The sequence below is a fragment of the Coffea eugenioides genome, chromosome 1 (assembly GCF_003713205.1).
Source record: "Coffea eugenioides isolate CCC68of chromosome 1, Ceug_1.0, whole genome shotgun sequence".
NCBI lineage: Eukaryota > Viridiplantae > Streptophyta > Magnoliopsida > Gentianales > Rubiaceae > Coffea > Coffea eugenioides.
In genome coordinates, this window is record NC_040035.1 from 45,682,039 (window position 1) to 45,696,715 (window position 14,677).

Here is a 14,677-nt window from a genome sequence, read left to right on the forward strand (position 1 = left end):
TTACGACTTCGGCCCAAGGAAGCCTTGGTACCTCCCTGGCCCGGAGCTACCGAGGCTTGGGGGGCTTATTGAGGGTGCTCACCTCGGCAACCCCCATGTCCGAGGTGAGCTCACCTCGTCCCTCATGTGAGCTCATCCGTGCCCTTGGGCATACCCCCTAAGCTCGGCCACATCCCCAGTCTACCGTGTAGGTGATCTCGGCAATGCACCTCAGCTGCACGCTGATGATGCCAAGACACCTGACATCACCCGGGATCAGTGCTTTATCTGAAAAGTACTGTCGCACTTAATGACTACTGCGAAGGACTCCGCGTCACCCTGTCCAGGCGGCTACAGTGTCAGGGTCAGGCCACCTGACAGGGAGCAGAGCCGTAATGGCAGGGCATGGGTCCCACCGGCATAAGACCTCCATCCTGCCCTCCGCTCTCGCCCTATAAATACCCCACACACTCCCAACAAGTAAGCATACTGTTCATTTGACAATACCACTACTTTTCTCTCGTTCTCATACTAACTTGAGCATCGGAGTGATCCCAGGGGAGAAGCCCCGCCATTCACTTCGGACACACAGATACAGCTCACCTCAGAAGAGGCTGATTTCGGCTGGTTCAACCGCCTCCCAAAAATCACCTCCTCATGACTCGACTCGTCCAACCAAAATTCACCGAGTCACTTTACAAAGAAAGTTCATTGAATTCAAGAACAGACATTAAACAAGTAGTATTACTTGCTACTTATGTCTGTCCGCCTAGTAGAACCAAGTAACATTTAAATCTCCAAAGTTACTGCAAAGATGCAATGCATCCTGATTTATGGACAGGTAGTAATTAATACTCTTCGGCTTCCTCCTCTGGTTTCTTCTCAGGGAAACGAGTTGCCTTGTTGCGTTGGCCTCCTCTGAGCGATCAATGAATTTCACGGAAGTTACAGTAGCAGCAATCTTTTTTCTTTTATTGTCTCAGTCATGGCTTTTGTTAATGCGTCAGCGTCACCACTTCCAAGCTAGCGTGAAAAATGAAATGCAAATGTGATTAGCACCGGCACCTCATTTTATTCTGAGACTGATTACCGGTACAATACAAGTTAGAGAGAGAGAGAGAGAAAAAAGGGGACGTACGCGGGTATGTGGTGCTGCTGACTGTGTCCATTACCGCTTTTACCACCATGGCCGTGGGTTTCCATTTTTGCGGTTTTGCCAAAAATTGACCGATGAGAGAAAATTGACAGCCAAGCTTAAACGAGCTTTTTTCAACTTTGGTAACACCGGCATTGGGATTGGGTGAGAAAACAAAATTAAAACGATGACGTGACTCAGGTGACAGCAGTGCTTCACCAATCAGCCCCCCATTAGATCGCAAATCTTTGGGAATCCCAATGGGGTTTTAAGTCAAAAGCGTGGGATCCCAGTCTCAATTGATGCTCATCCACTGGTCCAATTCCAACCTGTGGAGCTTAATTATTGTTTTTGAGAAAAAGAGATTGGGATTTGAGTGCTGCTGATTTTCTTGCGTTTTTTTCCCCCCTCTTTTGAGGGTTTCTTGCATTAGGACTCGTGCAAAATAGTACCTCTACAATCCAATCGTTGAGCGACTAAACAGCACAGGCCCTCTCATAATCACCTGCTAATCGGCAATTACGTACACCTCCTGTATTCATTGTATTTATACGCTCGGAACAGTTGACGATTTACTTCTTTTTTCCTTTTCTTTAATTGGGCTAGAGATTTTCTATTTAAATCCATATATTGTTTTTTTTTTTCAAAAATTAAACCAAGAAAAAGTTGACTAGTGGCGTTAATTTGCCCCACCAACAAAAAGGTTGACCGGAGAACAACACCCAGATACTCCACTTCCCAACTGTAAATTAAGTCCGGGCTTAGCTGGGTACGTTGTAAGGGATTAGCTCTTAATTAAAGAGTTCAATAATAATAATCATCATCATCATTCCGAAGCGTGCATGTGCCACAGCATTACTCGTACCACATGCATTGCATGCAACCAAAGAATGGATCATCATCCCGAAAAGAATAGAAAAAAAAAAAGAAGAAAAAGAAACAAAATTCAGAGTGAATCGGTAACAAACTATCACATGACGTTTTTACGTGTATGTATAGAGCTGAGAAGCCAAAAGAATCTTTCAGCTTGCGATGGCCGGTGACGGAAAAAAGAGCATCAATTAAAGAGAATATTGAAGACGAGAGTCACGCGTCTTTGATTGTTGTTAAACAAAACCGCGAATCACATCATTATTATTATTATTTTAACGGAATTTGTAATTAAAGAAGAGCGTAACCCACGTTCATCAACTGCCATTATTGTTATTTGTACACAGGAAAATGAGGTCGTGTTTACATTTACATGCATTGCATCGCCTAGATTCCGTCTTAATTTGCACAAAAAGTTGAAAAGTTAGCTTAATTGATGATGGTGGGCAAAATTATATTTCAGCCATCAATTAAGACTCTTCTTGTATCTGAGAAGATGGATTATAATATATATATATCCTTAATTTTGGGATGGCTTGGCTTGCATTATACTACTTATAAGACTCGATTCTGGTGCTTGGTTTGGTGGGGCACGCATGAAAGAAAGACAAAAGTCCAATAAATTAATTGTCTTTACGGGACGGGACAAAATGTCAAAATGTCAAAATGTCGTTGGTCGTATGAAGATTACAAGAATTGATGCTGAGTACTGAGCAGGAAGCAGCTCAAGAAAACGGTGCATTTGACTGCTGTAATGCACTGTTGTTGAATCAGAACAAGGGAACCCCAAAAAAAATAAATAAAGATTATTCAGAAATTGGGGAAATGTTTTATTAACAGTCTGACTGACTCTACACTTAAAAAATATTTTCCCCACTTTCTGAATATTTCTTATTTTCTTTTGAAGGAATTTCTGAATACAAAAAGAACCCGTTATTACTCGAGAGAGAACATACATGTAGCAATTCTTTTTGCCCGGGATAGAGATACAGAGCATTACAAACAGCAGACCAAAATTATTTCTGGTTCGGGAAAGGATATAACACAGATCCATTGAAAGAGATATCCGAGTTTCTAAACAGAGAGATATGCTCTTCAGCAGAGTACGATAGAATTATTTATTATATAGAAATTTTTTTTTTTTTATTATCGTTTCATAAGGGACTTGGAAATCGTTTCTGGTCGACTCCTTCAGGCAGGCGTGCTGTATCAAGTTGTGCTAATTAATCATCCCGCACGGTCGGTCGGCTCGCTCGCGCTAACAGGCTCGTCTTTCCTTGTTCAACACAACGTAAGATAAGACTACGAGTTCTTAAATCAGCCCAACACTAGTCGCTTTTGTCTTTTTCATCTGACTTTAATATAACCAATCCTCTGTGTTGTGTAAAATTACTAAATTAGACTCCGACATAGAGAGGTTGCGTGGGATTTTTTTTCCCGTTTCTTTCCAGATCAAAGTGATACATAGCTAGGCGTCCCTTGCTTTCTTATTAGACTTTTAAGAGCCAGCGGCAATTACTTTGAAAATTGCGAAGGATGAAAATGTGTGTGAGAAGATGACAAAGAAAGAAACAAGAAGATGCAAAAGGACAAGATGACAAGCACAGTGGAGAAAGAGCGTGTGGAAAATAATTCAATTGGAGCACGATAGCAGAGGCGGATGGAGCACTTAATATTTTATTAAGTTATACTACTGCTGCTAATATTGGAGGACCTTGGTGGGATATTGACCCAATCGGCACAAGAAGCCAAATGCTGTTCCTAGTTGTTGACCTAACGCACAAAAAGCCAAACTGGATGTGGGGCGCACCCCTTTCTTTTTCTTTCCCCATCCCCCCCCCCGGGCCACCATCTTTTTGAGCTTTCTTCTGGAAAAAAAAAAAAGAAAAATTGGAAAATGAATGCCGAGGCCTTGGAATTTTATGCCTCGATACGCAAGAAAGCGGAAAAGGACAAAGAAGAAGGAAAAATCAAAACTCAAAACTGCGGACGGGAAGGGATTGGGGTTGGGTTGGCGTGGGCCGTGGGGCAAAAAAAAAAAAAAAAGACTACTAGAAGAAGTATGAACGAATGTATGATACTGGTACAAGGATTGACTTGGTATATATACATACATATATACTATTATATATTGACTTGGTGGAATTTTGAGGGCAACAAGTTTGGTATGCTTTGTGTGTGGCACATGCTCAGCCACCTTCACAAACGACAACCAGTTGCGTCCATATTTTGCAACCTTTTTGGTTCTGGCGTGCTGCTTCTTCTGTTTCCCAGTTTCACCCCCCACCCCACGACACCACCTCAACCTCCGATGAATAAATACCAAGTACAATCAATAACTCAAACAGTAGCCAATATAATTGTTGATTCTCCAATTTTCGTTTGTCCTGTCCTGATACACATTCATACCAACTAATCGATTTAGCTTATTTTTTTGTTGCACTTGTTGTCCCCCTTTCCTTTTACCACCAAAGAGTAGCCCAAAAGTAGAGGTGGCAAAATGGGCGGGATTTGCTTGGGTTTGTGATGGAACCGAGTTATATGGGTTTGGGCCCAACCTTACCCATATGTGTTTTGGGACTAACTTGGGCGGGATCACTTTGGGATGTGTTTAGATTGATCCCGCCCAATACCCAAATCTATTTTCTACATATTTTTTTTCCTTTAATTCATTTTTATTTTTTATATAATTTTAATATTTTTGATTTATTAAATTTTTTTTAGTTTTATTAAATAAACATGCAAGTGCTTTATACTCAGAATTCCCATAAAAAATTGGATTAACAAATAAAGGAAAAAATAGATATACAGTCATATTCCAACATATATCAAGATGACCAAGGTACTTAAGGTGTTGAATATTTATCCTCATCATTGTCCAAAGATGACAGGTCTAAATTGACTGAAATGTTGAAAATTCTTGTGGATAATGACTAGGAAAACTACTAGATTATATTCTCTAGTATGACTATAAAAATTGTTAAAGATAATTTTTTAATCTAAGACTCCGTTTGGATTGGCTATTTTTTCAAAAAATAAGTTTTTCAAATACAATGTTACAGTAATATACAATAACTCAAAAAACATCCCATCCATATTAGTATATCAAATATTTCAAAAAAAAATTTATAGTAAAAATTTTTCATATACACTGCTATAATAAAATATTTCAAAAATACCCCCCAAAAATAGCTAAACCAAACAGAGCCCTTATTATTTGAGCCCAATGGGTACCCAAGTATTTCTCAAGTATTCCCATCAATTAATGGGTACAATTGGGATTTGTCCCATTTTAAACCCAATATCAAAATCCAATACCCATCCCGCCCAAAGTCCCCATGGGCATGGGTAACCCATTGGGACTTGGGACAAATTGCCACCTCTACCCAAAAGGTAGCAACGCTGCTATCTTTTCTACACTAAAAAGTACTAGTAGTAATTTTTATTTGGAATAGAATAGGAGTATAAGGTACTATCATCGTTTGTTATTTATTTTTTTTTTTTAAAAAGTAAATACTCTAAGAAGTGTTTTACTAGTATAAGATGGCGGCACGTTAGATTTTAATTTAAGGGTCCGGATTGGATCCAAGTACAAATATCCATGTCCGTGTGTTCGTTTGAAGTTTACTAGTTTAGCCGTGCAGCTGCCTTGCACCCGCACTTTGGCTTGGTGCACTTTGTTTCCTCGCTTCCACTACTACCAGGCTAGTCCGGTGGTACTTCAATTAGTCGTTAATTAACTGCTGGTATAATAATATAATATGCTCTGCCTTGTCTTTTGTTTTGTCAACTTTCTTCTTCCTTTTTCTCCCCCCGCGGCCATCATCGGTTGGTTCATGTATTCTTCTACCAGTACAACTTTCGGTTATGCCCCTCGTCCTCATCTTTTCATATTTCAACCAGACATTTGGTTTCGTTGTTCGTGAGGACCCCACTTCCACCTCGTTTTACCTCTCTCTCCTTCTCTACCTACTATAGCCCATCTCTCCCTCCCCATCCAAAATGAAAAATTATAATATATATATATATATATATAGTAGAATCACTATTGGTACTGGGTAGCTACTCCCCTTTGGCAGGATGGATGGACGCGTGTCGACTTTCTGAAATACCAGCTACCAAGCCCCCTCCCCTTTCCCAACCAAACAAAGGGCCCCCGCTATCCTCGTATCTACTCAAGTAAAGGGTAGACCTTTGACGGTGGGACCTTTCTCACTACTGACACGTGTCGATCACCGGTGGCATATCCCAAAAAGACGCTACGCTAATGAACGACAAAATCCACAAAGAGGAAAGAAATTTTCTCTTCTTTTTTTTGTGGGGAAGAGTAAGAAAATACTAGTAGGAAAAGAAAATGAGGGAATAAAGAAAAGCCTGCGAGTTGTCCTGACCGAAGACATGCCGTCACGCGCTTCTCGCTAAATGACAAAATACGTGTCAGTCCTCCTCCGTGGGTTCGAGGGGTGGGTGGAATTGCGAGGGCATTTGGGTCATTCTATAAACAGGCTTTTGGCAGAGGACTAGAGACGAAACCTCTTTGTCGCCACGTGTCTTGGCGTCGGCCGCACGCTGGAAAAGCCAATTGTTTCCGTCCTCTCTGCACTCTTCGGTGTCTTCATTTACTATCTCTCTTTTTCTTCTTCTTCGTTTTTTCCTCCTTTTTTTCAGAAATTAAGCACAAGTACGCCTAAAGTCAGAGACAGTTTGGCTGACTCCAAGCCCTCCTTTTCTTTTCCTTTTTCCTTGTTTTTTTCCCCCTTTCCATTTGTATGTCCAGCTGTCGGAGGAACCAGCTTAGTACGTTAGCTTTCCATTTTGGTGCCTTTTTATCTTTTTCTCCTCTTCTTTGGTTAAAAGATGATCAAAGATCCAAGGCTCCCCACCCTAGCCAGCAAAGACTGAGGTGCTATTTTTATTTTCCTCCAATGGATTTTATTATAACGGAAAGGGCAAAAAAAATCAATTTTAATTACTTTATTCTATTTTTCAAATCGAAATTTTTTGTCAATCTTGGAACACGTCTGATACGATGTGCAAGTTCTCTTTTTTTTTTTTTGTCAAAATCAGCAGACTTTTGAACGCTTTTTTACTAACCTGAATCCCGTGAGAACCCACAAAAGCCGGCAACTTTTGAGGGCCTCACAGGAGACTAATATACTAACCATGTGCAAGTTCCCAGTGTTGCGCTATTTGTATAATTCCAAAATCATCTTTCAGCCTGATAGGGATTGTGGCAACTTGAACTCCGATATGTGTCGTCTCCATTACTAATTTTTATGTATCTATTCATCATTTGAGATATTCTAGAAGCTTTCTAATACTCCAACATGTGTTAATCATTAGTAGTTTATGCACGGGAGATAAAAAGCTAGTAAAAATCGAATCAAATCTAACACGTGGCAGATTTAGTACTCACCATTAGTTTTAGAAATTCGATATGATAAGGTTAAATTTTAAGCTTTGATACGTAAAACAATCAAGGCTACTAGAACTCCCCTCTGCAAGGGGGGGATTATTGGGGCAAGGGCGACGGGAATATATATAGTAACATAAGGAATCAAAGATTCTTAACCGCCGTATTACTCAATCAAGCTCAATTACGCTTGAGTTATACATGAACATACTTTTTTAAAACCTTGTTTTTAAGTAAATTTATGCTAGAACATTTTAACTCCAATGTTATATACCCTAATTCTTATGAGTTTATCATTAGTTAAACTCGAAAAATATACCCCATATGTACCCTGTATCATATGTATACTGATAGATGGGGAGTCCGTAGAGCTCGTTGAGTGCCTGACTCGACTTGGATTTATAATCTGCTTGAATTTGTGGCCCTTGTCTTAGTAAAATAGGGCTAAATGTAAAAAAACCTCCACGAACTATTTATCTAGTTGCAGTTTAAAGGCACCGGTCAAAAGGGGAGACAGCTGCGGATGGAATTAATTAGGGAAGAGCTCCATAAGAACCGGTCGTGAGTGCATGGTACCACAACAGCGGGAGCCGCAACCGATGATGCATGAGAGAGCTCAATGAGAACCGGTGGTACCAGAGATGATGGAGCTGCAACCAATGACGCTCAGTTGCATGTGTTGGATCTCAATGGGGAAGAGGAAAGAGCGGGACACACCGGAAGTCATACTCATACAGCGCCTTGGTGCGGCGTCTTATAGATAGGCTACCCTTGCCAGCCAGTGAGAAGGAAATCAGAATTATTTGTAATATTATTTGAAATAATTACGGTAACACTTTTTATAATGTGATGTATGTGAAATAAAAAATAGTTGAAAATATAAAAAGGTGAATTGGTAAATATGTTTATGATGCAAACGAAATATTATTTGGGATAATTTGGCAATCCAAACACACTCAGAATCATCCTTAAATTCATCATTTGTACAAACTCCTTTTTTGTTCAAAAATATTGAGCTCTTGCTACCACCAATCGTCATTTCATCCCTATTGTTCCCTTTGCCCGCCCTTCCACAAAGGCTTTCTTATAATTTGATTTTTCTTTTTAGATTTCTACAGTTTCCTTCTCAAGTTTTTTTGACCCAAAATCCATCCAGAAATTTTGTGAACTCTAGTTAAAGACTCCTAATGTACCGACAACAAAATTAGGAGCCGAGGTTGATTGTTTAATTGTGTTCAATTTGAACGTTTTTCCTAAAGGATATTATACATTCATATAACATTATTGCATAAGTGAATGTTCAATTTGATTTTTTTCAAAGTCAAGTCCATAAAATTTAATTCAACCTAAGCTTTCGACCTTTTTTTTTTTTTACCTTGAATCCATCACTTGAGACACGCATAATTATTTTTTTAGGAGCAAAAAGATCAAACCTCATTTATAGTTAAACAAATGACCTGATCTATATTCACTTTCACCTCTCAAAAAGTAGGATCTAACATAACTGCATGTTGGTCATGTGGTGATTTTAGAATAAAAAGTGGTTGAAAATTTAGACAACGATCAAATTTTATTAATCTGAGTTTGCAAAGACCATAAAATTAATATTTTAAAAGTGATGAACGAAAAAATTCATTTAAGAAAATGTATAGGAAGATAGTGTGTGTCACTATATAAAGTATGTAAGTTAGTGGTAAAGGCACACATCGTGCGCGTGCACGCTAAAAATAATAGGATAGGAGTGTATCTTTTTTTTTTATTATTTTTGAAAAGAGAGGAAACTATTGGCGGCTCCATTTGGATTTGAGAGTTTTTCAAAAACTTGTTTTTCATCTACAATATTATAGTAAAAATTTTACAAAAACAACTTCAAAAACACTATATCCAAACAAATATTTTAAAAATAACTCCAAATATACAAAAAATATATTTATATATAAATATTATATACAAAAAAATATATTTTGTTTAATAAATATATAAATACATATATAAATATTAATAGAAAAATTAATATATAAATATATTTTTATATAAAAATATTAATACAAAATATAAATATATATATTTACATATATTTATAAATATATTTATATTTATTTATTTAAATATATAAATATATTTAATTATGTATATATTTATATAAATAATATATTTATATAAATTTATAAATATTTTTATTTCAAATATTTTTATAATATGTAAATCAATATATATATTAATATGTATATTTTGATATTTATATTTCAATTATGAATATAAGATATATATAAATTATAGTAATATTAATATATTTCAATTATGTATATTAATATGTATAATATATATATTATATCAATTGAAATAAATATTATATTTTTATATATAAATATAAATATTTTATTTAAAATATATTTATAAATAAATATTTATTTAAATATAAGTATATATAAGTATATATATTTATATAAATATATAAATATATTTATTTATATATTTATATAAATATGTAAATATATTTATTTCAACTTTGTTTTACAATATGTATATTAATATATATTAATATGTATATTTCAATTATGTATATTTTATTATATATAAATTATATTAATATTAAGCTGTAATTTAAATTATGCATATTAATATGTATGTTATATATATTATATCAATTGAAATAAATATATGTATTTATATATAAATATTAATATTTGTTTAAAATATATTTTTATATATATTTATATAAATATATAAATATATACATATCAATTTTGTTTTATAATGTGTATATTAATATATATATTTGTATATGTATATTAAATATATAATAATATACATATTAAAAAATGAAATTGAAATAAAAATATTATATATATAAATAAATAAACATTAATATATAGAAACAGAGCCAGTATATATTTAAAAAGAATCTCAACAAAATTCTAAATTATAAAAATATTCAAAAATAAAAATTAAAAAATACCTCTAAAAACAATCCAAAAACATCTACAGTAAAAGTTTTTCATATACACACTTACAGTAAAGTTTTTAAAAAACACCTTCAAAAACAGCTAATCCAAGCGGAGCCGGCGATTTTAGAAAATTTTGTTCCAGTTGTAAACGTGGGAGATAGTGTGTGTCACTACATAAAGTACGAAAAATAGGGTAGAATTGTATAGTGTTCCATCGTGTAACGACAAAATAAAATAAAAATGATGACAGAAATTTTAGGCATCAAATCCATCGCCAAGACTTTGTATAGATGTATGCGAAATTTTGTAAAATACATACTAGGCAGACATTACTTGCCACGATGGCTATGGCTATTGATATTCATATCTTTTCCAAAACGTATTACCTACGTAGAGAATAGCGTGGTGGTACAAAACAAAGGGCACCACAACAAAATAGGGTGGTTATATTTTCTTATGAATTATGAATGCCTTGTGACAGAGCGTTACTTCTGCATGCGATGGGTCACATTTGACATTTTTTTTTTTAATGGACTTAGCAAAAGTAGGTCTGGCATTAGCTTTAATCACAAACCGAGTATGAGGAACAAAAACCTTTATTGTACGAAATATTTTGGTTTGTAAATAAGAGGTTTGTGTATCTTCAGTGTTATACTTTTAATAAAAATAAAAAAAGAGATAAATGTTTTTTGTGCAAAAGTATTGTAATTTAGGGGTGGGTGATATTTTTAAAGCATTAATAATTTATTTATTTTCTTTCTTTACTTTGCTCATTTGATGACCTAGGAAAAACCTTTTAAATATGGCAATTAAAAAGCCCCTACTTCGCTTTAACTATGGCAATTTAAATAGCACTACTAATTACGAGGTGAAAAAAGAGAATGCAACGCACCGGCGAATAAATTAAATGACAAATACTGGAGTTGTATAATAATACTCCTTACTCATATGAAATGGTGGGGGCCTACTAAACAGTTTATTTCGGCCGCCCCCTTTGTCGTCTCTTTCGTCTCCGCCCACCACCGTCGTCCCTTTGCGTTTGACTTCACGCCCCCCCTCTCTGTCTCTCTCTCTTCCCCTGCTCTCTTATCCTTCTGTCATCCCAACCCCTACACCCACGCCCTCCCCCCGGCTCCCAAGTCCCGCATTCTCACTCTTTTCTGTCTTCGTCTCCTCTCTCTCTCTGTCCCCCTCCTTTAATAGTACTAGTTTTTCCTCCCATTTATCTCTGTTCCCTTTTCATCTGAGTCGAATTAGAAATAGAGATATACTACTATATGTCTGTGTGGTGCCTCTACACAATCTCCTTTCCTTGATCTTCTTCTGCGTGTCTGAAGCCTCTGTTGTTATTTCAGAAGTGTCTCTTCTTGTTCAGAAGCTCGTAACGAGGAATCAAACCCTGCGGTCCTCACCCTCCACACACGCACCCTCTCTACTCTAGTACTATTTGTATCCATACATACTTAAAAAAAAAAAAAAAGGGAGAGGAAAAACAGAGAGAATAGAAAGAGACCTGAGTGAGAGTGATTCATTCACTCATTCTTAACTTGATAAAAATCGATCTTTGGTCTCTGTGATACGTTATGAGCTGTCAAAGACTGATATTTTTGAAGATCAGCTAGCTTTCAGCCCTTTTAAGGTTTCGCAAAGATTGAATCTTTGAACGAAAAAGTCCATGGCTGGTAGTAATGAAATCAACGCTAGTGAATCCAAGGTATTATCCAATCCCCCACCCTTCCCCCATCTTTCCCTTTTTTCATTTTTTCAATCGTAGCTAATCATGATACTAATCACTACTTAATTACAAGATTATGTCTTAATCTGGTTTCTGGGTTTTGTTACATTTTTGCTGCTTTGACAATTTCTGCAGAGGCTTTTGGGCTTCTTGTTCAAGAAAGATCACTTGTTTACAGAAAAAAGATTAATTTTTTGTTATCCCTTTTGCTTTTACGTCTCAATTTGTGGTTTGATGTATTGCACTGTTTTCTTTCCCTTTTTCAGCTGAATTAGCAGCCCTCGGAAAGATATTTTTACTTGTTCGTTTGGGGCTTTTGGGGGTTCTTTCTATACTTTTCATTTGCTTTCTTTTTTTAGGATGTGCAGCAATTTTTTTCTTCACTTTTCCCTTTATTTCTGGTTGCCTTTGATTTAAGATATACTTGGGGAAAATATAGTCGATTTTAGTTGTCAATCTGTAGTGCTTGTTATTGGGTCCTGAAAGTCTAACATTGGTATCCATCTTTTTTTGGTTTTCCCCAGAGGGTTGTTCCACTTAATACATGGATACTTATATCCAATTTCAAGCTCGCTTACAACATGCTTCGCCGTCCTGATGGCACCTTTAATCGTGAATTGGCTGAGTTTCTTGACCGAAAGGTTCCTGCCAACACCATTCCAGTTGATGGTGTATATTCATTTGATGTTGTTGACCGTGCTACAAGCCTGCTTAATCGAGTCTACCGGCCTGCCCCAGAAAACGAGGATCAGTGGGGAAAGATAGAACTTGAAAAGCCCTTGAGCACTACTGAAGCTGTTCCAGTTATTGTTTTCTTCCACGGTGGAAGTTTTACTCATTCTTCAGCTAATAGTGCTATCTATGACACCCTTTGTCGTCGCTTAGTCAGCATTTGCAAAGCTGTTGTTGTATCTGTAAATTATCGTCGATCGCCAGAATATAGATATCCTTGTGCGTATGATGATGGATGGGCTGCTCTAAAGTGGGCACATTCGAGACCATGGCTGCGAAGTGGGAAGGATCTGAAGGTTCATACATACTTGGCTGGTGATAGTTCTGGTGGTAATATTGTGCACCATGTTGCGGTTAGGGCTGCCGAATCTGGGGTCGAAGTGTTAGGCAACATTCTTCTTCAGCCATTATTTGGCGGGCAAGAGAGAACAGAGTCAGAGAAGAGGTTAGATGGGAAGTACTTTGTAAAAATCCAAGACAGGGATTGGTATTGGAGAGCATTTCTACCAGAAGGAGAAGATAGAGACCACCCTGCCTGCAATATATTTGGCCCCAGGGGTAGAAGCCTTGAAGGATTGAATTTCCCAAAAAGCCTTGTTCTTGTGCCTGGTTTGGATCTTGTCCAGGATTGGCAATTGGCTTATGTCGAAGGGCTCAAAAGATCGGGGAAAGAGGCGAAGCTCCTGCATTTTAAGGATGCCACAATTGGTTTCTTCTTCTTGCCCAATAACGACTACTTCTATACTCTCATGGAGGAAATTACCAGTTTTATCCATTCTAACTGTTAATACATTAATTAACTTCATTACTGGCAGCCATACATGACAGAAAGCTTGACATTCATGCGGGTTCCTTTTATTTCCCCTTTCGGCAGTGATGGTGTGTAGTTGTATGAATTGTGTAGAATTACTACTTACTGTTGTTTTCAACTTGTTATTTCTCGTGGTTGTATAAGAAGGGTGGATGTCTCGGGGGACTGGCTGTACCCCATCCGAAGATCAATTGCCGTCCGTTTTATTGGGGTACATAAAGCTGGTTTCTCGTGTTGGGACGTTGATCAGTCAGATACTGAAGACTGCAACTTATTATGGATTTGCATAAGGTCTTCGGCTCAAGCTTTACCACATCCATATAAAACCTCTGGCCACGAAGGAGGAGGATGTAGCACTCAGGTTAATGGTTGCTGGTCACTCAGGTGACATCAGCGCGTCGCTATTAGCAGAAAGTCTAATTTCAGAGTATGATTGCAAATTCATGGGGCTGTAAACCTGTATGTTATATACTGTTCGGTAGAGATATATATTAAGATTTTGTTTGTTTACTCTCTTCTACGGGATTACTGTTTTGAAGCTCAGGCTATGTCTATACTATGTTGACTTTAATTGTAAGTAATTGTCTCCACGGCGAGAATTCTAATTTTGCTAATGATCTTTAGTGCTTTTAACTAATCCTGACTTCTTATCGATCACTCTCGCATTGAAGCTGTTTGAAGTCAACCATGAACTGTTTTGGATCGTTTAGTCCTTGGAAATTTTTTATTGCTCTGTTCAAAATTTTCACGGAGCTGCCTGCATGAGAATTTTGCAGATGTTTGCTCGGGCAATCTTTTGAACTGGCGTATTGCATGGGATTTTTGTCCACGGAAGCATCAATCAATCGTTTAGACTTGAGAGATCTTCTTAACAACAACGTGAACTTTTGAAGAGAGAACCGTCCTTAGATTGGGAGCAAGGCTGTTGCAGATGATTATATATTTGATTGTTTTCCTCGTCAAGCGGCACCTTCTCTATTTCTCCTCTTACGATTAGATTAGATGGACAGACCATGAGTGTTAAAAAAGGTTAGCAGGGAAAAGTTTGTACGCT

General features: G+C 36.9%; 1 protein-coding gene across 1 annotated transcript; it reads left to right on the top strand.

Annotated features, from left to right (window-relative positions):
* Nucleotides 1–11,406: 11,406 nt before the first annotated feature.
* Nucleotides 11,407–14,139, top strand: LOC113762302 (gibberellin receptor GID1B-like). Its single transcript, XM_027305694.1, has 2 exons — nt 11,407–12,059; nt 12,605–14,139. The coding sequence occupies exons 1-2, from the start codon at nt 12,021–12,023 to the stop codon at nt 13,598–13,600; spliced, it is 1,035 nt and encodes a 344-aa protein (XP_027161495.1). The 5' UTR covers nt 11,407–12,020; the 3' UTR covers nt 13,601–14,139.
* The last annotated feature ends 538 nt before the right edge of the window (nt 14,140–14,677 follow it).